The sequence below is a fragment of the Lichenostomus cassidix genome, chromosome 18, assembly GCF_008360975.1.
Source record: "Lichenostomus cassidix isolate B80296 chromosome 18, HeHo_3.0, whole genome shotgun sequence".
Classification (NCBI taxonomy): domain Eukaryota; kingdom Metazoa; phylum Chordata; class Aves; order Passeriformes; family Meliphagidae; genus Lichenostomus; species Lichenostomus cassidix.
Window position 1 is genome coordinate 3,361,046 of NC_139498.1, and position 21,335 is coordinate 3,382,380.

Here is a 21,335-nt window from a genome sequence, read left to right on the forward strand (position 1 = left end):
GGATCGTGCAGCACCCAGCGCAGGGCACCCAGGATGCATTTGCAGCCCACACTGGGTGCCAGCTGGCCACGGTCCATGATGGCCACTCAGCCACCACTTATGCTTTGCTTGGCATTCTCTCCTGGCCTCACTCACCCTCCTAGCCCAGTGCCGGCAGCTCCATAGCACCTGTTAGGCTCCCCCAGTGGCTGTCACTGCTGCCTGGCCCCTTCTTGTCCCCTGAGCTGAAGCATCCCTGGGCCCCAGCCCTTAGCCCTGCGGTGCCCTCAGAGCAGCAGCACCAATGCCTTGAGCAGCTGGACCAGCAGGAATCCTGCTGCTGTCAGAGCCTCTGCAGACCGTGAGCCCTGTTGGTGACCTGCAGCCCCATCTCCAGGTGTCATCCAGCGTCCCAGCGCTGTCAATGCTGTCACGTCCCACGAGTTCCCTGCAGGCTTAGGCAGGGTTTAGGCCAGGTCCGGCTGCCCAGTTCCGCTCTTTCTTCTCATCCCAGAGGCTGCACAGCTCCAATATCTCCCTCTACTGCAAGGATGTCTGGCAGTGCTGTGGCAAGAGGCTGGTTCAGGAGCAGATTTTGTGGCCATGCTGGTGGCTGTGCCTGCCAACACATGCCTGTGACACCTGGTCCGGCTGTGCTCGAAAGCTGTGTCCCTGCCCAGAGGCAGAGCTGAGCTCCCTGCTGACTTTGCTGTGAGTGGCACTGATGGGGAGACAGAGCACACTCAGCAGGCAGACAGGCACAGAGTACAGGTACAGTGACAGTAGCAGCATCTCAACACCTCCACAGTGACATCATGTGTGGGTTTTTACTGGGATAAAGTCAGTTTTTTCCATACTAGATGATGTAGGGCAGTGTTCTGGATTTGTGCTGGGAGAAGTGTTGATAACAGGGATGTTTTCACTACTGCTGAACAACATTTGCACAGCTTGAGGCCTATTCTGCTCTTCATCCCACCAGTGGGGGGCTGGGGGGGCACAAGGAGTCAGGAAGGGACACAGAACAGCTGACCCAAGGGATATTCCACACTGTATGGCGTCATGCTCAACATACAGAGCTGGGGGAAGAAGGAGGAAGGGGGGGACATTTGGAGTGATGGCGTTTGTCTTCCATCACATGTCCTGGAGCCTGGCTGCCCTGGGGATGGCTGAGCACCTGCCTGCCAGGGGGAGAGTTGAAAGAATTCCCTGCTTTGCTTTGCTTATGTGTGGCTTTTGCTTCACCTGTAAAACTGCCTTTATCTCAGCTCAGCAGTTTTCTCATTTTCACCTTCTCAGCTCTCTCACACCCTGCTGGGAGGAATTAGCCAACGGCAGCTGGAGGCTGAGCTGCCCACTGAGGTTAAATGCCATCATGCATCCAGGATAGGGGCAAGTGGGTTTTTGGAGCTGTGCTCCAAGGCAGGAGCTGCTGTCTAGGAAGAGAGGCCCGAGGCCTCGGGCAGGTCGCTGTGGCACAGGACCCATAGTGGGAGCAGGGAGCTGGCAGGGGGATTCGGGTGTGGGACAAGCTGGGTTGGAGGGGCCGAAGGTGGGGAGGAATTCTTGGGCACGGCCAGAACCGCTGCCTGTCCGGCCATCCACTGCTCTACTTGCTGTGGGCGGGGGCAGCTACGGAGCGGGGGTTTCGGGTCCGGGGCGGTGGGTCCCGGGGCGGCGGGTCCAGGAGCGATGGGGCCAGGGGATGGACGGGATACGACGGGGCGGGGGCGACCGGTGCCCGCGGCGGGGGCCGTGCCGGGGCGGGGGCAGCGGTCGCGGCGGAGCCGCATCCCGCGGAGGGCGGGCGCAGCCGGGCTGGCCCCGCGCCACGCGGAGGAGGAGCAGCAGATCCCCGGAGCACGTTAAAGAGCGAGGCCGAGCACGGCGGGGAGGAAGCGAACGGCTCCGTGGAGGCAACGGAGCGGCGGCCGCAGACCGCCCGCCCCGGCCGGACCCAAGTTCCCGGCGGCGGCTCGGCCGGGCCCGGCGGTGGGTGCGGGATCGGGGCCGGGTGGCCGCGCCCGCAGCCCCGCACCATGCCCGCCGCGCTGCCCAGCCTGCTGGCCTGGCTGGCGGTGTTGCTGCTCGGCAGGGCCCGCCCGGCCGACGCCTGCAGCTGCTCGCCCATCCACCCGCAGCAGGCCTTCTGCAACGCCGACGTAGGTGAGCGCCGCGGGGAACCCCGCCCCGAGCCCCCCGAGCCCCCGCCCGGCCCGGCCCGCGCTAACTTCCCGGCGGGGGAAGGACGGGAAAGTTGGCGCGGGGCGGGCAGGGAGCTGGCAGAGCCCCCCGACCCCCGGCACCTGCCCGTAGCCCCGGCACGGCCCGGGGGTGTGTCGGCGGGTGCAGATGCGCGGCCGGGCGCGGTCCCTCCGTCTGGGCTCTGCCCGTCCCACCCCGCACCTCCTCCCACCGTCTCGGGGGGGCTCCCACGCCCAGCATCGCTCCCCGGGGCGGCTTCGCCGCTGCGAGGGGCGGCCGGAGCGCCGCCACGCCGGGGCCGGGTCCCCACTGGCCGCCCCCCGGTGAGTGACACGGGTGGGCCCGGCCTCTCCCGAGTCTGATGACACCGCAGAGGTACGTGGCAGCGCGGGGCTGGGGCCCGGGGGCGGCCGGGACCCTCCGAGAGCGGCCACGGCATCGGCCAGGAGCCCGGAGGAGCCCTCATCCCCGGCAGCCGCCCCCACGGCTCGGTCACCCCTGTCTGCGCCTTATTTCCAGGCATTTCCTTTCCCCCGTCCCACTTTGTTCGGCTTGGATGCTGCTGAAAGGGAGGGCTTGGCAGCGCCGGGATCTGGATTCCTCTTTCTATGAATAATGCCCTTATTAAATTTTAACATATGAACCGAACAGGCCAGCCCCAGTTCCCGGCGCTTTCCTTTGCGGGGCCGTTCCCAGGCTCAGCTGGAGAGGTAACATTCCCAAACACTGAGGCAGCCCCAACCTCCGGATGGCCCTGCCCTGTCCCCTGCTCCAGATCCAGGATATTCCTCACAGGCTTCCCTTCCAGACCCTGCTCCCGGCGTCTTTCCTCTGTGAGGGTAACTCCCACAGCACTTGGCTGCTGCCTCGCGTGCCCAGCCCCGCCACAAGGCATGTGGGGGACAGGGAGGTTTTGGGACAAAATGGAGCACTGGATTTTTGGAGCTGCTGCTAGAGCTGATGTCCCTAGCCCACAGGATGCCCTGTGCCTGCTCTGGCAGTGTGGCTGTGGCTTCCCATCACGCTCCTGTCAGGATCATCTTTCGGGGCACTCGTGACTCACTGCCCATCGTGGGGTGCCGGCTCAGCCCTGACTCAGCTGCTGAGTCACTGTCTCTTTTGGCGTCCCTGGCTGTCTCCACCATCCCCTGGGAGGGCACTGTCTCGCTGAGCTTTGGTCTCCAGCTGCCCCACTGCCCTCAACAGGTACCCATCCTGCATGCAGCCAGAATCTGTCCTGCCGAGGCAGCATTCTTCCAGCCGCGCTGCAAGCAGCGCTGGCACCTTCTGGCTCCCAGCCCAAGTCCCTTGTGCGGTTTGTCTGTGTCAGATGTGCCTTGTGTGGGCCCAAGTGGAAACAGTGCTGGCCTTGGGGACAGAGCAGGGCACAACTTTGGATGATCCTGTGTTCCCTGGCCTTTTGCTCCTTCTTATCTTCTCCCTGGATGCTCTCTGGAGCTGGGATGCTCCTCAGTCAATTCCATTCCAGCAGGTGTGTGGAGCCCAGGGAGAACCTGGGGCCTCTGGTGCTGCTGGGACCTTTCCCAGCTGCTGTGGGTGGAGGGACCTATTTCCAGGCTGGGCCCTTGACACAGATGTGGTGGTTTGGGGATGGCTGATGTCCTGTAATCAGCCTGTAATCCTGTAATCAGCTGGGTGGGTGCACCCAAGGTGAATTATGGGCTCCAAGGCTCGTGCTCAACCCTCAGTACAGGATATCATGATGAGCACAGTGTGGGTTCCTGGCCCTGGGATGCCCTCTCTACAGCATGGGCAGCACCTGTCACATCCCTATGGCCTTTCTGGCCTTGCACTTGCCCCTGCACTTGCTTTGCCACAGCGTGGGGCTGGAGCAACTGCAGCCCAGGTCTGCATTTCCAGGCGGTGTGAGGGGAGGCAGATGCATTGAGCACGGGGTGCCCGAGGGGCTGGAGGTCATAGAAGGGCTGGGGTTGTGTCAGTGGGGCTGGTGACTTAGAACCTGCCAGCCTGTGCTTGCATGTCCTGGCTCATGAGATGAGCAGGGGTTTTCTGCAGGGCCCAGGAGCCTGGGGCTGCCCTGCCCACCATCCCTCACTGGGGCTGTGCCCAGGCAGTGGGGCCTGGTGCCTGCTCTGCTGGGCTGCTCTGTAGTTGGAGATTCTTGGCTGCCCAGTGGCACCACTGCCAGACCAGGTGCCACAGCAGGAAATTCGGCTTCTGCTTAGTCTCCTCTGGAGCAGCGTGGGGATATCAGTGTAAGGGGGTGATGCTGAGCCCTTCCAGGCAAACCTGTGGCTTTGCCCCTGCGTGGCAGCACCATCTCCAGGAGGGGTCGATAGGGCAGGGGAGAGCAGGGGCTCGGTGCTGCTCGGTGCGAGGGCACCTGGGATGCACCCCCTGACAGCATTGCACTGATCCCAGTCGTCCCAGTGCTTGGTTCCTCGAGAACCAAGTGAGTGGTGAGTGTGGGGGCTGCCAACAGCCAGCAGGGACCGGGCATAGGAGGGGATTTGCGGGGGAGTGGTGGGAGCTGTCCCTGCGGCGGGGGTTCAGCTGCCTGCAAACCTTGCCGATCCTGGCGGGGCCGGGCAGCTGCCGGTGCCCGGTGCCGCCCTGCCGAGCGCGGCAGCCGGAGCCCTTCTGTGCGGCTGGCGCAGAGGGGCCGTGGGCTGACGTGGGGGCTGCCGCTGATTGGGCTCCATCCCGCTCCCGTCAGCGGCCAGGATGACGCAGGCGGCCATGGCAGCCCGCAAACCGTGGCTCCCGCGCAGGCCGGCGGGCGAGCGGGACCTGGCGCCCGCGCTGCCTCTCGCCGCCCCACGGGCATTGCTGGGCATAAAGAAGCCTCTATGGCCTCCGCTTCCTCCGTGCTGCAGGGCTGCCCTTCTCAGCCTGCATGCCTCCAGCCTCAGCATCCTCAAACCACTGTGCCAGGGTGGGGGTACCTGCTCTGCTGCCCCTGCAGCTGCTGGCGTGCAGGCAGGCACTGCGATGCGAGCAAGAACCTAGGGGGTGGTAGTTGCCTTTGCACCAAGCAGGGTGGTTTGCCAGCTGCCCATCTCTGCCAGCCTCAAGCAGGGCTGGAGTGACTGTGGGGCTGCCCTCACCAAGGGGTCAGGTGCCTGGGCTGGCAGTGCCAGGCAGGCAGTGGAGAAGGGAGCTTTGTTCCCTGGGCGTCCAGCCCAGCAGTGGCCCCTGCTGTCTGTGGGCACTGGCTCTTCCCGGGCAGCAGTGGGTGGGTGTGGGCAGGGTGGCTTGTTGGGATTTGGGGTGGGATGGCAGAGGAAGGGGCAGCCATTCTGCAGGTCTTGGGCCAGAACAGGGATCACATGGCCAATGGTCCTTGTGGTGCCCTTCTTCCCATGGGGTACAGGTGAGCACAGTGGTGCCCTGAGGTGGGGTAGCCCCACATGGGACCAGGGCGGACAAACCCCAACACTGGCAAGCCCAGAGAGACAAGCTGGTGGTTTTGTGGCACTGAGTGATGCTGTGCATCCCCAGCATTGCGCCTTGAGCTGCACTGTGGCCCTGGTCCATCCTGGCTGATGTGCCGTCACCCAGCCAGGGGGCATGGTGCAGGGTCCTGATTCCAAGTGTGGGACACTTCCTTGTGGCACTGTGACGCCTGCCAGTGCAGTGGGACTGATGCTGGTGGCAGAGGGCAGCAAGGGGACCTGCTTACCTCACAGGGTCTCTCTGTCCCTGCAAGTGTCTAAAGTCCTTGCTATAGGAAGGCCACAGTGGCAGCCTTGGGGACCTGCACAGGAGACGTCACCAGTGGGGGTCCCACTCTGCCAGGAGGGGACCACCCCAAAGAGCACCTTCTTGCTTAGCCTGCGTGGTGAAGGAGTGTTTCCAGCATTTCCCTGGTCAGACTTGGTAATCCAGTGACGACAGTGTGCTGTGCTTGCCATGCACCCCAGGAGTTTTGGTTCAGCTTTACAGAGGGTCTGGGCTCCCTGGCTGGTGGTTGCCCAGGTCAGCAGCAGGAGTGGTGGGTGACAAAGCTGATGGGGGCATTGGCGTTTGGGGAGATCTGACTACTGGTCCTTGGGCACCCAGGGATTTCCTCCATTCCTTGCCCAGCCTCCTTGTCCCAGCCTCTCCTCAGGGCTCCCTCCACTGCCCCAGTTCCTGGCGGGCGTGGAGCAGCTTGGCTGCATTGCGGGGTCTTGGCGGGGAAAGCGCAGCGCGGCCATCCCCTCCACAAAGCCGCACTGTTCAGAACAAATCCGCCCAGAATTGGGCTGCATTTTTGTCAAGTGATTCATCAGCACGTGAATGGAAAAGGCTGGAGCCCACTGAACCAGTAACCATTCCCCACACGGGAGCCACAGGGCCGGCACTGGTTGCACCCGAGTTACACTGGTGATGCGCAGGGCCTGGCACAAGGGATACATGGCAGCTGCAGGGGTGAAGGGTGGCCTGTGTCTGCCATGACCCCGCCATCCTGATGACAGAGTGGGCACTGTCCCCAGGCATGGCTGAGGTGCTGCCACTGTGCCTGGACAGGCCAGTGCTTCCCAAGGGATGGGAAGGCCCCCAGTGCAGCCATTGCTTCCCCCAGCCCTGCACCAAGTGAGCCCTGCCAGTGACCATGGATGGCTGTTTTGGGAATTCTCTTCCCTGGTCCCTGCTCATGTTGATGTCACTCTCACCTTTCCAGAGTGAACTCTGTTAGCACTTGCTGGTACCCACGTGGGGCCGTGCGCCCTGACCTTTAGCTTAAATAGCCTGTCCACATTCCCCCACATCCCATGGTATTTATAGAGCATGGTCAGATTCCCTCTCCTGGTCATGCCAGGCGGGAGAAGCTCCTCTGTGCCAGGCAGTGGGTGACCTCTGCATGTCCCCGGCTGCTCCCAGCCCAGCACCTTTCAGTGGGGACATGAGCTGGGATGAACTCTGTGAGAGTGACCAGCTCCCCGTCCCCTTCCCCACAGTGCTCAGGGGGCTGGCAGGGCTCAAGGGAGCCCTGCAGGGTGAGGAGCTGCCCTTCCTGTTGGATGTGGGCACCCCTGGCAGAGCAGGAAGCCCTGCCAGCCCATGCCCTGCAGCCAGGCCCCCTCCATAGTCTCAGAGTGCTGAACAGGAGCTTTAGTTTCAGGACTGCCACTGTCCCCTTCACCATCAGCATCCCCAGTGCCACCTGGGACCTTCAATCCCCACACTGGTGGAGGGAGCTGGGCAGGACTGGGGGCTGCAGTCTCAGTGCAGGGACTCAGGCAACCTGCACAGCATGGCACTGAGCCAGCCCCATGTCCCAGCCGGTGAGTAAGGTTGAGCTGGCTGCCTGCCCTGCCCGCCTGGCATCCTGTGGGTCACTGCCACGTGCCGAGCACTCACATGCCAGACTGCGTATCCTGGGCTGTGCCAGCAGCATGACCACAGGGACCATGCCACAGCAGAGCTGTCCCCTGGCTTACAGTGCCACCACATCACCAACCCCAGGGCCAAGCCATCCCGTTGTGAACTTTCCTTATCACCTTGTGGGTGCTGCTGCAATGCTGCTGGTCGCTGTTCTGCATGTGCTACAGCCCCATGCCTTTGGGGACAGCAGGTGACAGCCAGCTCTGTGGGCAGCCAGTGGGGTCTGCTGCAGGCAGTAGTCTCCTGTGAGGGTGCGAGACACTGTGGGATGCGGGGGCTGAGTGGGATACTGGTCACCCCCACTTACCTCACTTCTCCCTTACAGTGATCCGAGCCAAGGCCGTCTCTGCGAAAGAGGTGGATTCGGGGAATGATATATATGGGAATCCAATCAAACGCATCCAGTATGAAATCAAGCAGATCAAGGTAACAGGGCACATCAGGTCAGGAGGCTGGGGGGACAGGGTGGCCCCTTCACAAGTCACTCACTCCTGCCTCTGCTCCCCAGATGTTCAAGGGCCCCGACCAGGACATAGAGTTCATCTACACGGCTCCATCCACTGCCGTGTGCGGCCGGCTGCTGGACACCGGCGGGAAGAAGGAGTATCTCATCGCAGGTGAGCACTGCGGGGGAGGGCTCTCAGGAGATGTTAGGACAGTGCTGGCTCTGCTGTGTCCTGTGCCCTGCAAGATGCCTGGCATGTGTACCTGCTACCTGGGCATATTTTCCCCTTGCCCTTCCCACTCCCACCACCAGCCCTCAGGGAACCCCCTGGCTGTATTCTGGCTGTGCTTGGCAGCCCTGGGCCATGGATGGGGCAGCTGGGGAATGAGCCTTTGCTCCCCGGGGGTCACCAGTGACAGTGCAGAGTGAGGGGCCCCAGGCACCATGACTCAACGTGGGGTCCCAAGGTGCTGGGGTTCCCCTTGAGTGGTCTGTTTGGCCTTTACCCAGGCAAGTCAGAGGGCAACGGCAAGATGCACATCACACTCTGTGACTTGGTATCCACCTGGGACTCGCTGACCCCAACCCAGAAGAAGAGCCTAAACCAGCGGTACCAGATGGGCTGCGAGTGCAAGGTGAGCAACCAGGCTGCCCCTCCATGTGCCCCACGCCCCACACCAGGGAGGGGTGGGCTCAACAGTGAGATGCTCTTCCTTGTCCTTCAAGGATGATGCAGTGCAGGGACACAGCACACGGCTGGCCAGACAGGAAGGGCAGCCAAGCCTCTGGCTTCCTCCTGCTGGGGACCGAGGCCAGCCCTGGGACTGGCAACCAGGGGTTCCCCAGTTCTCCTGTATTGGGGTTGTATCCTAACCGTGCCTCACAGGGCAGGGTCAGCCTGGCATCCCTGTCCAGAGCTGGGGGTGGATGAAGCAGAGCTGTGCAAGACCCTCAACCCAGCTACCCCACACTGCTTCCACCCCAGCCCAGTGTCCCCCTTGGGTTGGTGGGTGACAATCTCTGTCATGCACAGATCTCGCGCTGCCTCTCCATCCCCTGCTTCGTCTCCTCCTCGGATGAGTGTCTCTGGACCGACTGGGCGATGGAGAAGAACAACGTGGATGGGCGGCAGGCGAAGCACTATGCTTGCATCAAGAGGAGCGACGGCTCGTGCGCCTGGTACCGCGGCATGGCCCCCCCCAAGCAAGAGTTTCTCGACATTGAGGACCCCTAAGCCAAACGAGCGCATTCCAGTAGCCAGTAGAAAAAACCTGCGAGATGTTAGACTGGTCCACGCTGATATCAAATCCTGGAGACAGCATGAAAATCTGCTCGGCTGCAGGGGGCCCCGGTGGCTGCCACATGCGTATAAGGGACAGGGACAGCCCGCTCTGTTGCAGGCTCCTGGCAGCCCACAGCCGTGCTGGGCATCCTGCGTTTGTGGCAGGGTTGAGCAGGGTGTGGGGACGTCCCTGCCAGGGTCACAGTCCCCCAGCCATGCTTGGCCCTGGTAGCTGTAAAGGAATCAAGCCCTTGTGAGTGGCAGGAGCTGCCCCGGCTGCGTAGCAGGTCTACCAGTGCCCCGCTGCGGGAGCCTCCCCCGCAGCTCCGGCCAGGCAGCCATCCCCACTGCTGTCCCCCTCCCCACCCACCTCTCCCAGAGGTGGTGCCAAAAGGGTACCCTTCTGGGCAGGGGCTCCTGGAGATCATTTACCATGTGGCAGAACCCCCAGCAAGGGGCTCTGGGCCTTTCACAGGGCCAGACCACTCCTGTGCAGGTGCCTTGTCCCAGAAAACTGGAGGGGCATGCTAACATATCTGGGGTAACCCCTGACATGCACCCGGGCGCTGCTGCCCCGCTGTCCAGTGGGCTCCATTCCCCTACAACCTCCTGCAGATCCTTCTGCAGCTGCCACCGTCAGACAGGCTTGGCCTGGAACCCTTGGCAGGGCACCAGGGGCTGGAGCTCTGGCTGCACTGGCCAGGGTGTCCATCATAGCCTCGTGCAGCTCTGGGCCATGCCATGGCCCTCAGCACCACTGCAGCCAGGTGAGCTCCCTTCTCTGCGTTGTCGGGAATGGCGCCTGGAACTGGCGGTAGGGCAGCTGGGAAAAACCGTCCCCTCCGGTGAGCCCCCCACACCCCTCGGCCCCAAGTTCTCTGAGCCATCCCCATCCTACAGCGATGCTGGCGTGTGCCGTGGAGCTGCCCCACCGCGACGCCCGCGGCACCCCCACGTGCACCCATGGCTTTGGGAGCACTCCGGGAATGCTCCCTGCAGCCCTGCGCCGGGGGCGTTTTCATGCTGTGCGTCCCTGTAAGGTTTGAGATGTCGTACTGGACCAGTCTGGGCAATTTCAACATATTAAAGAGAAAAATTAAAAAGAAAGAAAAAGAAAAAAAAAAACCCCAACCTTTACTCAGTCCCGAACGCGCATCCCGGGCGCTCTGTATGGCTGTACCCGTTGTGCTCCTGTCGCTGCTGCTACTCCTCTGTTTTTGACTTCAATATCGCCACTTGTTTTGCCGCCGGCTCTGTGGTCCCTGTGCCGTGATTTCCGTCTCCTCGTCCGGCGCTGGAGCCGCCCCGGTACCGGCAGAGGGTCCGTGCCGGGAGCTCCAAGGCAAGGGGGAACAGGGGCGGGAACTGCTGTTCCGGTTCGGTCCTGCGGCGGCTCGGCCGGAATCTCCCCTGCCACCGCCGCCCCTCCAGACCCCAACACGACACCCCCAGGACTCCCCGCCCCTCCTCAGCTGCGGAGAGAAGCGATCCCCGCGGGGCCGCCGGAGGGAAAGGAACAGCGAGGGGAAGAGCTGCTGCGGGGCCGCCTTCGGATCCCGGCGACAACGCTGAGCGCGGGATCCGACAGGACCGGCAGCAAACCGGGAGCGAAACCAGGGCAGGAAAGGGGGAGCCATAACTCAAGGGGCGGTGCCGGTGCCGGAGGAGGCGGAACCGGGGTAGGAAGGCGCGGGACCGGGGCTGCGCGCCAGCGCATCGTGGCGTCCCGCGCGGAACGTCGCCCCGTGGGAGCGCCCGCCCTGGGAACGGCGGCCGCGTCCCGCCTCCGTCCGCGCCGGAGATCTCAGCGTGCGGGCGGGGCTCGTCTCTCCGTTGGCTCTTCCGAACAAGGAGGCGGAGCGTACGCGGTCTCGGGCCGTGCCGAGCGAGTCACCGCGGCCGCGCAGAGGCGGAGCGGAGCCGCCCCGCAGGGCCGGCGCGGAAGGAGTTTGTGCCGGCGGCGGGCGAGCGGCTTTGCGGCGACACGTGTGTGCGGCGGGACCCGGATGGTGAGCGCTGCCGGGCGGGACGGGACCGGGGACGCCGGGGCCTGCGCTCCGATCCCGCCGCGTTCCTCTGCTCTGCCGGCGGGGCCGCCCGTGGGGAGCGGAGCGCCGGGACAGGGCGGGCCGCACATGCTGGCGGCCGGGCCGGGGCCGTGCGGTGGCGGCGCTCGGGGTCGCGGGTGGCTGTAGACGGAGGGCGCGGTGGCCGCGGTGGCCAGGGACCCTCTGAGGGGGCCGGGGTTGCTCTGAGAGCCGGAGCCGGGCAGGAGGGCCAGTGCCGGGCCGGTGTCCCCCGTTCAGCCGCCGCTTCACTGCCTCCCCGCAGCAGCGGCCGCCGGGCCCGCCGAGCCGGCCGCCCACGGCGATGATCACGGAGAAGCTGCGGGAGGCGCTGGAGCCGGGGCGGCGGGACACGGCTACGGAGCTGAGCCGGCCGCTGGCTGCCGCCGCCCGCTCCGTGCTGCAGCAGCGCATCGAGTTCGCGCCCGCCCGCCGCGGCCTGGCCGGGCAGCTGGAGCACTTGCGGGACAAGTACGAGCACATCGGGGCCGAGACCCTCGGCCGCCCTCTCGGCATCACCGGCAGCCTTCCGGAGCGGCCGCAGAACTCCCAGGGTAAGTGGAGAGGGTGAAGGGACTCTACCCGCTCCTATCCCCGGCTGACCCCTCTGCTCCCCACAGGCCACAGCCATGGCCTGCCAAGAGCCACGGGTGATGGGATCCCCGCGCCGCAGAAGGTGCTCTTCCCTGCCCAGCGCCTCTCCATGAAGTGGGATCGGGTCCACCGCGTGGGTGCCGGGCTGAGTAACCTTGGGAATACCTGCTTCCTGAACTCGGCGCTGCAGTGCCTGACCTACACGCCGCCACTCACCAACTACCTGCTCTCCCGGGAACACGGACGCACCTGTGAGCAGGGACCCTAATTCAGGGGGCCGGGAGGGAGGAGCAGCACCTGCCTGTCCTGCTCACAGTGCTGTGCTCAACACCTCTGTGCCTGACTCTGGTGAAGGAGTGTAGATGTCAGGATGCACCTTCCCTGCCCTGCTCCTTTCTGCTCGTTTCTCGGTCAAGAGGCTGCTCCTGGGTCCAACTCTCTTTTCCTGGCCATAGTAATGTTCCCAAGTTTGGCATCTTTGTCTCTGGGGAGACTTTGTCTCAGCGGAGTGTAGCCAGGAACTAAGGTGGGGCTTGCTGGCTTCTTGGGGTCTGGGCAGGGGGGTCCTGAATAGCCCCTGACTGGGGGGACTGTGGAAGGGCAGTGTGACAGGCCCTGCTGTGAGTTGTCACCGCAGGGAACACACCAGGCTTGGAACCCCATCTGTAGGACTGCCAGTGGGATCTGGCCCTTAGGGCCAACCTATGGGCTTGTCTAGTGCATACCTGGGACCTGTTTTCTATCCATGTGAATGCTATATCACCTGGGGAGCCTCTGTGGCTGGTCCTGTGATGGGCTTTGCCAGTTGGGCTGGCATGGACTGGTCCCTGTGTCCTGGAGCATCGCACATATAGGGAAACTGAGTATGGCTGAACTTTATTGGACCAGAGATCACCTGTATTGCCTCCATATCTCCTGGGTTTGTCCCCAACGTTGTGTCATCTCTCCTGCTCCAGGTGCCCACGGAGGCTTCTGTATGATGTGCACTATGCAGAACCACACGATACAGGCTTTTGCCAACAGCGGCAATGCAATAAAGCCACTCTCCATCATCCGAGACCTCAAGAGTAAGGAGGGCTGCCCACCCCCACAATGACTAATGTGGGAGCAGAACCATTGGGATTGGGGCATATTTTGGCAAACAGCTCCACTGAAATGACTCATGGAGCCTCAGAGTGCCTGGTGGTCTCTTGGGCTGCCAGGAGGCTCCTTTGTGACATGAGTCTGATGTCCAGTTCGGGTTGAGGGGGCTCCAATCCCAGAGTCCTTGCCCCAGGGAAGGCAGGGAGGGATGGTATTTGTTTCAGCACATGCTAAGTCCTCCCTCTCTTGCAGAGATCTCCCATAACTTGCGCTTCGGCAGGCAGGAGGATGCACACGAATTTCTGCGTTACACCACTGATGCCATGCAGAAGGCCTGCCTGAATGGCTACACCAAGTATGTGGGGCCTGATGGCCCATTACTGCTCTTTGCTGTCCCCTTGCTGGTCCCCTGCACTCACTGGAGTGGACTATGGAGTGAACATGTACCCCAGGTCAGCCTTACTGTAGGGAGGTTCTGACTCCAGGGGTCTCGGGAGTGGGGTCCAGCTCTCTGCCCCTCAGGGACATGGCTCTGGGCTGTTGTTCACCTTCTCCTGACTCCTGCACCTCAGCATAACTTCAGTCCTGCCCCCAAATCTTGAGGCTGCTACAGGCTGTGGTCACATGCCAATTTCTGAGGGATCCAGGCACACTTGCTAACTTGGCTCCAGCCCTGTGGCTGTGGAAGGGCAGCTTCTCCCAGGCCCACTATGCTTCTAGTGCTGGGAGGCACTGCCTCTGCTCTCAGCACTCGGCTCTGAGCTCTGAGGAGCTTCTGCTTCTCTGAGAGGAAGATGTGTGTTGTGGCCTGGTGTCATCCCTCGGCTGCAGCACGGGCAGAGCAGTCTGGCAGGGGCTGCGACTTCTCACTGCTCCCAGAGCTCCACAGCCCAGCCACTGGCCAGAGCGTGGAGGAGGGCTGTCCTGAGGGCGTCCCAAGGGGGGTGGCTGTTGCAGTGTGACATCTGGTGTGAGATCTGGTGCTGCTGTCTCTGTAGGTTGGATCGCCAGACCCAGGCCACAACTCTGGTTCACCAGATCTTTGGTGGTTACCTGCGGTCCCGCGGTGAGTATTAGCTGCCAGGGTCTGGACCTGGGCAGTAAAACCCTTTGGGAAAATGGCTTAGCAAATGTAACTTATCCAGAGCTGCAGTCGACCAGTCCTGACCCCTGTTGTGGCAATGGGAAAAGCCACTGATTGAGACCCATGTGTGGGTCCCCAGCTCATTGCCACCAGCAAAGGGACCCATGTTCCCAGCTACCCAGCAACATCCCCAACACAGTGGATTTGCCATTCCTCCTCCCTGCAAGACTTTGAATCCTGGTGCTCACATCCCAGAGCCCAGACCTGGACTGGGGGGACTACTGCAGCTGTCTGTTCTCTGCTGGGGTGTTCTCTGCAGGTGCTGGTATTGTGCCAGGGTGTGCTCATGATTCTTCCTTTTGCAGTGAAATGTTTGGAGTGCAAGACTGTCTCAGATACCTATGACCCTTACTTGGATGTGACACTGGAGGTTGAGGTACTGCTGCAGGGTTGGGGATGGGGGTCTCTGCTCTTGGGAGGGATGTTCATGCTCTGAGGCTGCTTAACCTGCAGACATGATGCTGGCAGGAGGGAAGCAGCTTGTGCTGTTGCACTGCCTTCCCTGTCTCCCAGAGCAGTGCCTGTTGCCTGAGCATGAGCCATGACTCCTCCATGGAGGCTCAGCAGTGTTGGGAGGCAGAGCAGCTGCCATACACTGTGCCAGGGCAGGCTCAGGGCTTTGGGGCAGCCTGCTACCCTGTCCTGTGTGCTCTGTCCTGGGGCCAGCACTTTGGCAGGGAGCAGGGCTGTGGTGTGAACTGGTCCCCTGTGCCCTGACCTCCACCCTGTCCTTGCAGCGAGCCGCAAACATCGTGCGGGCCTTGGAGCTGTTTGTGAAGCCAGAGCAGCTGGGTGGGGACAACGCTTACAGGTGTAGCATGTGAGTGTGGGGCACTGGGGGCAGGACGGGGCCAATGGGTGTGCTGGTGGGAAGGCTGCCACAATATGGGAGGGATTCTGTACTTGCTCCTTGGCTAAACCATATGTACAGGGCCATGGAAGCCTGTGATGAAGCCTGCTGCTCCTCAGCTCCCTCATCTTGCAAGGAGGACCTGGGCCAGCAGATGTGGCCCATGTGCAGGTGTCTGGAGCAGTGCCTGGCGTCAGCAGTGCCATTCCCATGGAGTTTGCCATTGCTATGTGGCCAGGGCGAGCAGTCATCCAGATGTTAGAACAGCTTGAATAGCTTGAACTTTTCCTGGGCAGGTGCAGGAAGAAAGTGTCAGCCAGCAAACGCTTCACCATCCACCGAGCCTCCAACGTTCTCACAATTTCACTGAAACGCTTTGGCAGTTGCGGCTCTTCAGGTGGAAGGAAAATCACCAAGGTGAGTGCTCAGTGATCCAGAGCTAGGGCTGTGTCTGGGCCCAAGGTTCTACCCCCAGAGCAGGGCGGGAAGTGGTCCTGGTGCAGTCCTGCGGCCATTCCCTAATCCTACAATTCCCCACTGCACTCAATGGGGGAAGTTGGACTCATGCTGGCATTTTCCTCCTGCAGTCTCTGCTTGGGGAGAGCACATCCCTTCCCTTGAGAGATGGGACTCATAGGACAGCAGAGCTGCCGTTGCAGCAAGAAAGCCATGCCAGCTCCTAAGACATCTTCTCTCCACAGGACGTGGGATACCCTGAGTTCTTGGACATCCGTCCGTACATGTCTGAGCCCAAGGGCAATCCCATCACATATGGACTCTATGCAGTGCTGGTGCACTCTGGGTACAGCTGCAACGCAGGGCACTATTTCTGCTACGTGAAGGTGAGTCTGAGATGCTCTCTTGGCACCCTGTCTGGGCTGGGAGCTGGTAGGTGCTTGTGGGTCCCTGTAGGGTTCAGAGAGGAGGGTTCTCAGCAGGGTGGGCAGTGTGGAGCACTGGACATGGGGCACAGACTGCTCCGCTGCTGGAAACGTGAAGGTCTACCCTGGCAGAGTTCCTTGGCCTGCCCCTGGGCCATCTCTGGGTTTTGGGGAGAGAAGTTCTGACGACAAGTGCTGTTTCTGCTGCTCTGCAGGCCAGGAGGATCCCTGATCAGAGCCTGACCCTGCTCTTGGACACAGCCTGACATTTCCTCTTCTCCTTCCACAGGCCAGCAACGGGCAGTGGTATCGAATGAATGACCATGAAGTCCACCCCAGCAACATCAAAGTGGTCCTCAACCAGCAGGCCTACATGCTGTTCTACCTGAGGTAAGAGAGCACCTTGTGCCTCCTGGCCCTCCTACCTCAGCCCAAGCAGCCCAAACACCCTTGTATGTGTGATGGCTTGGGGTGGGGGATGGTGGGGTGGGGTCCAGTCCCTTGTCATGGTTTTCTGTAGCACTTCACCTCCTCAGAGCCTCTTGCTCCCCTTCCTTGTATGTGTCTGGCAAGAGTCCTGGTTGCCCACACCCCCATGACTGATGCCTGCTCTTTGCCTTCCCCAGACTCTGCAGCCCCAGGAAGAGCTTGGTAGGGCCTATGGGCAAGCATGCCTCCAACCTGCCCAGCTGCATTGGCAGTGATTCCAACCAGATGAAGAAAACTGGGATTAATGGGACCCTGTCTGTGCCACTGATGGGCCTGGTGAGTCCTGAAGGTTGGTGCTCCCAGGAGCTGCTGCTCCATGGGCACCAGGTCTTGCAGCCATGCCAGGAGGTGGATGAGTGGGAGAATGTTGCGCAGGAGGGATCCTGATCCTGCTGAACCCAGGGATGCTGGGTGGACACGAGGAGGGCAGTATCACTGTGGTTTTGGCTCCTTGACTCTCTTCACTGAACTTCTCTCCTTCTCCTTGTCTAGAAGCAAGACAAGCTACTGGGGAAGGGGCTGCAAGGCCCAGATGACATTGGAGTCCCTGTCGCCCGCAACACTCCTGGGATGGGGTCAAAGCTGACAAATGGAATTGCCCTGTCAAAGCTGCCGCCTCAGACCTCATCATCCAAACAGCTCCACAAAGCCACCCATGAGGCCACACCACTGCCCCATGACACAGTTCAGAGTCCCAAGAAGCTGCAGACACCTGGCATGCCCAGAGCAGGCTTCCATGTCGCCAGTACCATGAGCAGGGCCAAAGTGGGGCTGCCCCCACAGGGCTCAGACAACAAGAAGCCACCTACCTCATCCAAGCTGCTGAAGTTCAGTCAGGAGCCCAGTGGTTGTGGGGCGATGGCCAGGACCCTGCAGGATTCCTGTGGCAATGCAGTAGGGCAGCTGGCCAAGGAGACTCACATGGCCAAGAGCAATTCCAGCAGTTTCTGCACCTCTCAGGGAAGGGACTGTGGCACCCACCTCCCCGCTGGCCCTGGCGCCAAGCCAACTGTCCCCAAAGACTCTGACCTGGCTGCCCCCAAAAGCTCCAGGACAGCCACTGTGAAACCCTCTCCACTGGGCAGTGCCATGCACGAGCAGGGCAGCACCACGTCACCACTGCTGGCCAAGAAACCAGTGCTCTTGGCCAAAAAGGTGAGTCTGAGCTTCTCCCCAGAGACTCCGGTTGACACCTTGTGCCTTCTGAACTGAGGTTGTGGTGGGGTAAGTGTAGAGCTACTGCCAGGTGCCTGCTGAACAGTGTTGGCTAGGGAGAGTCCCCCTGGACTCTCTCCTCCAGGTCTGTGAGGTTGCTCTACCCACTCTCTGGGTCGGGGTGTGGGACCAGGTCCCACTGTTGTCCACATCCCTGAGTGATGCAGGGGATGGCTCCTGCCCTCTTGCCTCAGACAGAGGGGTGGCTGTGCCAGTCCCTGCAATGGGGTGGCCTCAGCACCTTCTTGGGGTCTCGTGTCCCCTGGCGCCAGTGGCAGGGGGTAATGCCACAGCAGGAGGGTGTGGAGGTGCCTTCTTCCCAGGCAGCCCTTGGTGCCATGATGCAGCCAGGGCTTGGGACGGTGTGCTAGGGTTCCAGGTATTTAAATTACTTTCCTTCTTTTGTTCTTCTAACTGAACACACTTCTGATTCTCCCACCTCCCACTTCCCTGCCCCTGTCCGTGTCTTTTCTCCTCCCCTTTCTCTGGGCTCCTCTTTTTCTCTTTGCTCATGGAAACCTCTGTGTTAGACCACCAAGTTTTTATTTATTTCAATAACTGCAGGCCAAACCCTCACAGAAGGTGTGTGGGAGTGACCACCAAGCACAGTCCCAGCCCTCAGACATCACCCATCCTGTCATCACTCCTGGGCCTCTGTGCAGTACCAGGTAAGCAGTGCCATTGCAGACAGCTCTTCGGTTCTCCAAGGCTGGCATGAGTTACTCCAGGTTTGACAAGAGCTGACTTTAGCACAGTGTGGGAGGGAGCTTTGCAGGCCCTGGTTCCACTGCCCACCCTTCACACCACTTTGTTCTTCTGGTAGCAAGGAGACAGGATCTGGCCAGGTGGAAACTGAGGGCTCTTTCAAAAAGAAGCGTCGCAAGAGGAAGCATCGTAGCACAGACAGGAACCCTTGTGCTGTGGCCATGAAGGACATGGATGAAGTCTCCAGTCCCCCCAAGAAGGAGAGAATTATTTCTCCAGAGGGCTTCAAGGACAAAGACTCCAAGCCCCCCAAGAAGGAAAGCATTGGCTCTCAGAAGGACTTCATTGATAAAGAGTCCAGGTCCCCCAAGAAGAAAATTGTCTCTCCAGGGGACTTGGTGTCCGTCACGGGGAAGGAAGTGGTGGACAAGGGTTTTGGCCATGGTCTGGGCTGTGAGGACATGGAGAGTGGGCCCAAGCAACATGTGCCAGAGTCCAGTATTAACCTGGGCATGGAGCCAAGTTTCCCCCTCAAGAGAAAAAAGAAGAAAAAGAACAGGAGCAAAGACAGGCCATTGAAGAAGACAGAAGAGTGCAGCTCTGGGATGATGTCTTTGGACAGGTGAGGGACAAGGGGCATGTGAGAGCCTGAGGTCAGGCTCCTTGGGTTGTGGTTGGGGGCTTCTCATCTTCCCACAGGTGGAATGCACCTCATCATGGATCCAGCTGAATCACCCACTTCCTGGGTGCTTCTCACGGAGGTTCATGCCTCCCTGAGTGCAGTGCAGGTGTCCCTGTGCTCCGTTGCCCTGTGGGAAGCTCAGACTCTCCCATTCCAGTCAGGCTGGAGTGAGCTGACCCTGCTGCCTTCCCCAGCTCCAGGACGGCTGAGCCAGAGCCCTGTAAGACACATCAGAGTGTGGAGGCTGGAGAGCACAAGCACCGCAAGCGCAAGTGGATGGAAAGCCTCAGCAGCCCAGCTGTCAACGCTGTCCCTGCCACCACCACGAACACCCCAGGTGTGACTATGTGCCTTGTCTAGTGCCTGGCAGTGTCAAGCCAGCAGCTTGTCTGCCCAAGAACCCCTGAGAGCACTGCTGTGCCATCCCCAGTGTTTGCTGGTCCCACAGCTGCCTGCTGTCCTGCCCCCAGTCCTCGGCTGCCCTGCTCCAGGCCTGCCTGCTGCTCCTGGGGGAGAGCCCAGGGCCCCTGCCTGTTTCCTGGAGGAGGAAGTGGGGACAGGCCACTTTGTGCCCAAATATCAGCGAGCAGGACCTTGTCTGTCCAAACAGTGTCTCCTGGGGTGAGAACTGTCTTGGAGAGGGAGGGACATGGTAGCTCCTCTTGCTCCCCCTGGCTCATCCTCACCCCTCCTGTTTCTGCAGTGGTGGCACATGCCAAGGACAACCAGACTGGGGATGAGAGACACTCTCTGGCAGCCCTGAGCCCTGTGGCCGGTAGTTGGGCTGGCACAGCCCGTGAGGACCAGGAGTCCAGTGTGGTGGGCAAGCTGCTCCAGAACTCCTTGGACAAGGCTTATGGCCAACAAGGTAATCCTGGCATACCTGGGTGGGCAAACAGCCCCCCTGCCCTAAGCCCTGGATGGGGGCAGAGCTCAGAGAGCTCTGCCAGGGCCTGAGCTTACCCTGCCCCCAGTGCAGGTAGGGGGTGGTCCTGGAACCAGGCAGGTGCACCCAGCAATGGGCCTGCTGGGAGTGGCACAGGGTGGGGAGCTGGAGCAAGGGGCTCCAGCCTCAGGCCTGGGGAGGCCTGGTGCAAGTGGTTGCAGTGGGTCGCAGCCTGGTGCTTCTGCTGACTTAGCTGCTCTGCAGTCTTGACCTGGCAGGGTGAGATTTCAGCCGTGAGCCAGGATGCCATTCGGGACACAGCACTGGCCCAAAGTGAGACGGTCGTAGATGAGTGGGACCAGGAGTTTGACAAAGGAAAGGTGGGTGCTTGCCCTGTGCCAGGTTGGGGCAAGTGGGAGGAGGCTGGGGACTCTGCAGTCTGACCTGAGAGCCATCCTGCCTCTGCACAGGTAAAGAAAATGAAAAAGATGAAGCAGGAGCGGAGGAGAGACTCAAATCCCTTTCAGAAGCTACAGAACAAGCGCAACTTCTGGTTAATGTCACATCCTGCCAAGATGGCTAGCCTGGGCCACCGACTCTCAGGTAAGCAAGCCGGAGTGCACAGTGAGCTGGGGAGGGCAGGGAGGGGTGGCATCCTGATGGGAGCTGACACTACTCTTTGCATCACAGGTTGAGATCTGCATCCCCCAGACTGCTCAGGGAGCAGTCTCAGGTCAAGGACCAGGGGCAGCACGGTCCTGGGAGCTGTTGGTGGACCATGCTCAGATGGGAGGAAAGACAGCGGCTGCCCTGGGGTTGTGCCTTTCCCTTCGGGGAGCTGCTTTTCTAGCTGCAGAGGAGCCTGCCCACACTGCCTTGCCTTGAACACCTGCCTCGGCCAGGCTCTTCAGCAGCTTCTCCGTGCCTCTTCCCCATCTTACCACAGCCCACTCCTGCGGGGGCTCCTGGCAAGTGCCTCAAGCCTATACCTCCTGCTCTGTTACCCTGCCTCCCCTTCCCCGTGTAACCCACACTCACCTTCCCCTACGCTACTCCGTCCCTGACCCCCCATCCCCTGCACAAGCTGCACTGAAAGCCTCCCCCGCCCTCTCCCCGTGGCCCCGGCCCCGCGCTGGCGCGGGGAGCACCGGCGGGATCCCTGGGGGGCCGGAGCGCTGCCGCCGGGGCCGCGGGCATTGAAGGATTGGATTGAATAAATCCCGGTCTTTGTCAATCGGCCGCGATGGACTGCGATGGCGAGGGGCAAGCGGTGACAGGGGCGGGAGCACGGGCAGGGGCACACCGGGAGCCGCGGGGACGGCGGGAGCACGGGCAGGGGCACAGCGGAAGCGGCGGGATCAAGGGCAAGGGCACACCGGGTGCGGAGGGGACGGCGGGAGCACGGGCAGGGGCACACCGGGAGTGGCGGGAGCACGGGCAGGGGCACACCGGGGACGGCGGGAGCGGTGGCAGGGGCACA

The 21,335-nt window shown here is 61.6% G+C and overlaps 2 protein-coding genes across 2 annotated transcripts; both read left to right on the forward strand.

Moving 5' to 3' along the window:
• The first annotated feature begins 1,867 nt into the window (after positions 1-1,867).
• On the forward strand, positions 1,868-10,511 carry TIMP2 (TIMP metallopeptidase inhibitor 2). The gene is made up of 5 exons (XM_085077515.1): positions 1,868-2,142; positions 7,859-7,959; positions 8,042-8,150; positions 8,489-8,613; positions 9,012-10,511. Exons 1-5 carry the CDS (start codon positions 2,016-2,018, stop codon positions 9,210-9,212), a joined length of 663 nt encoding a protein of 220 aa, XP_084933641.1. The 5' UTR covers positions 1,868-2,015; the 3' UTR covers positions 9,213-10,511.
• Positions 10,512-10,632: 121 nt separating this feature from the next.
• On the forward strand, positions 10,633-21,089 carry USP36 (ubiquitin specific peptidase 36). The gene is made up of 20 exons (XM_085077495.1): positions 10,633-11,269; positions 11,592-11,880; positions 11,947-12,171; positions 12,877-12,987; positions 13,256-13,358; positions 14,002-14,069; positions 14,453-14,523; positions 14,885-14,967; positions 15,294-15,414; positions 15,699-15,839; positions 16,168-16,268; positions 16,505-16,643; positions 16,860-17,522; positions 18,147-18,250; positions 18,406-18,909; positions 19,164-19,306; positions 19,673-19,837; positions 20,120-20,235; positions 20,326-20,458; positions 20,546-21,089. Exons 1-20 carry the CDS (start codon positions 11,267-11,269, stop codon positions 20,548-20,550), a joined length of 3,288 nt encoding a protein of 1,095 aa, XP_084933621.1. The 5' UTR covers positions 10,633-11,266; the 3' UTR covers positions 20,551-21,089.
• The last annotated feature ends 246 nt before the right edge of the window (positions 21,090-21,335 follow it).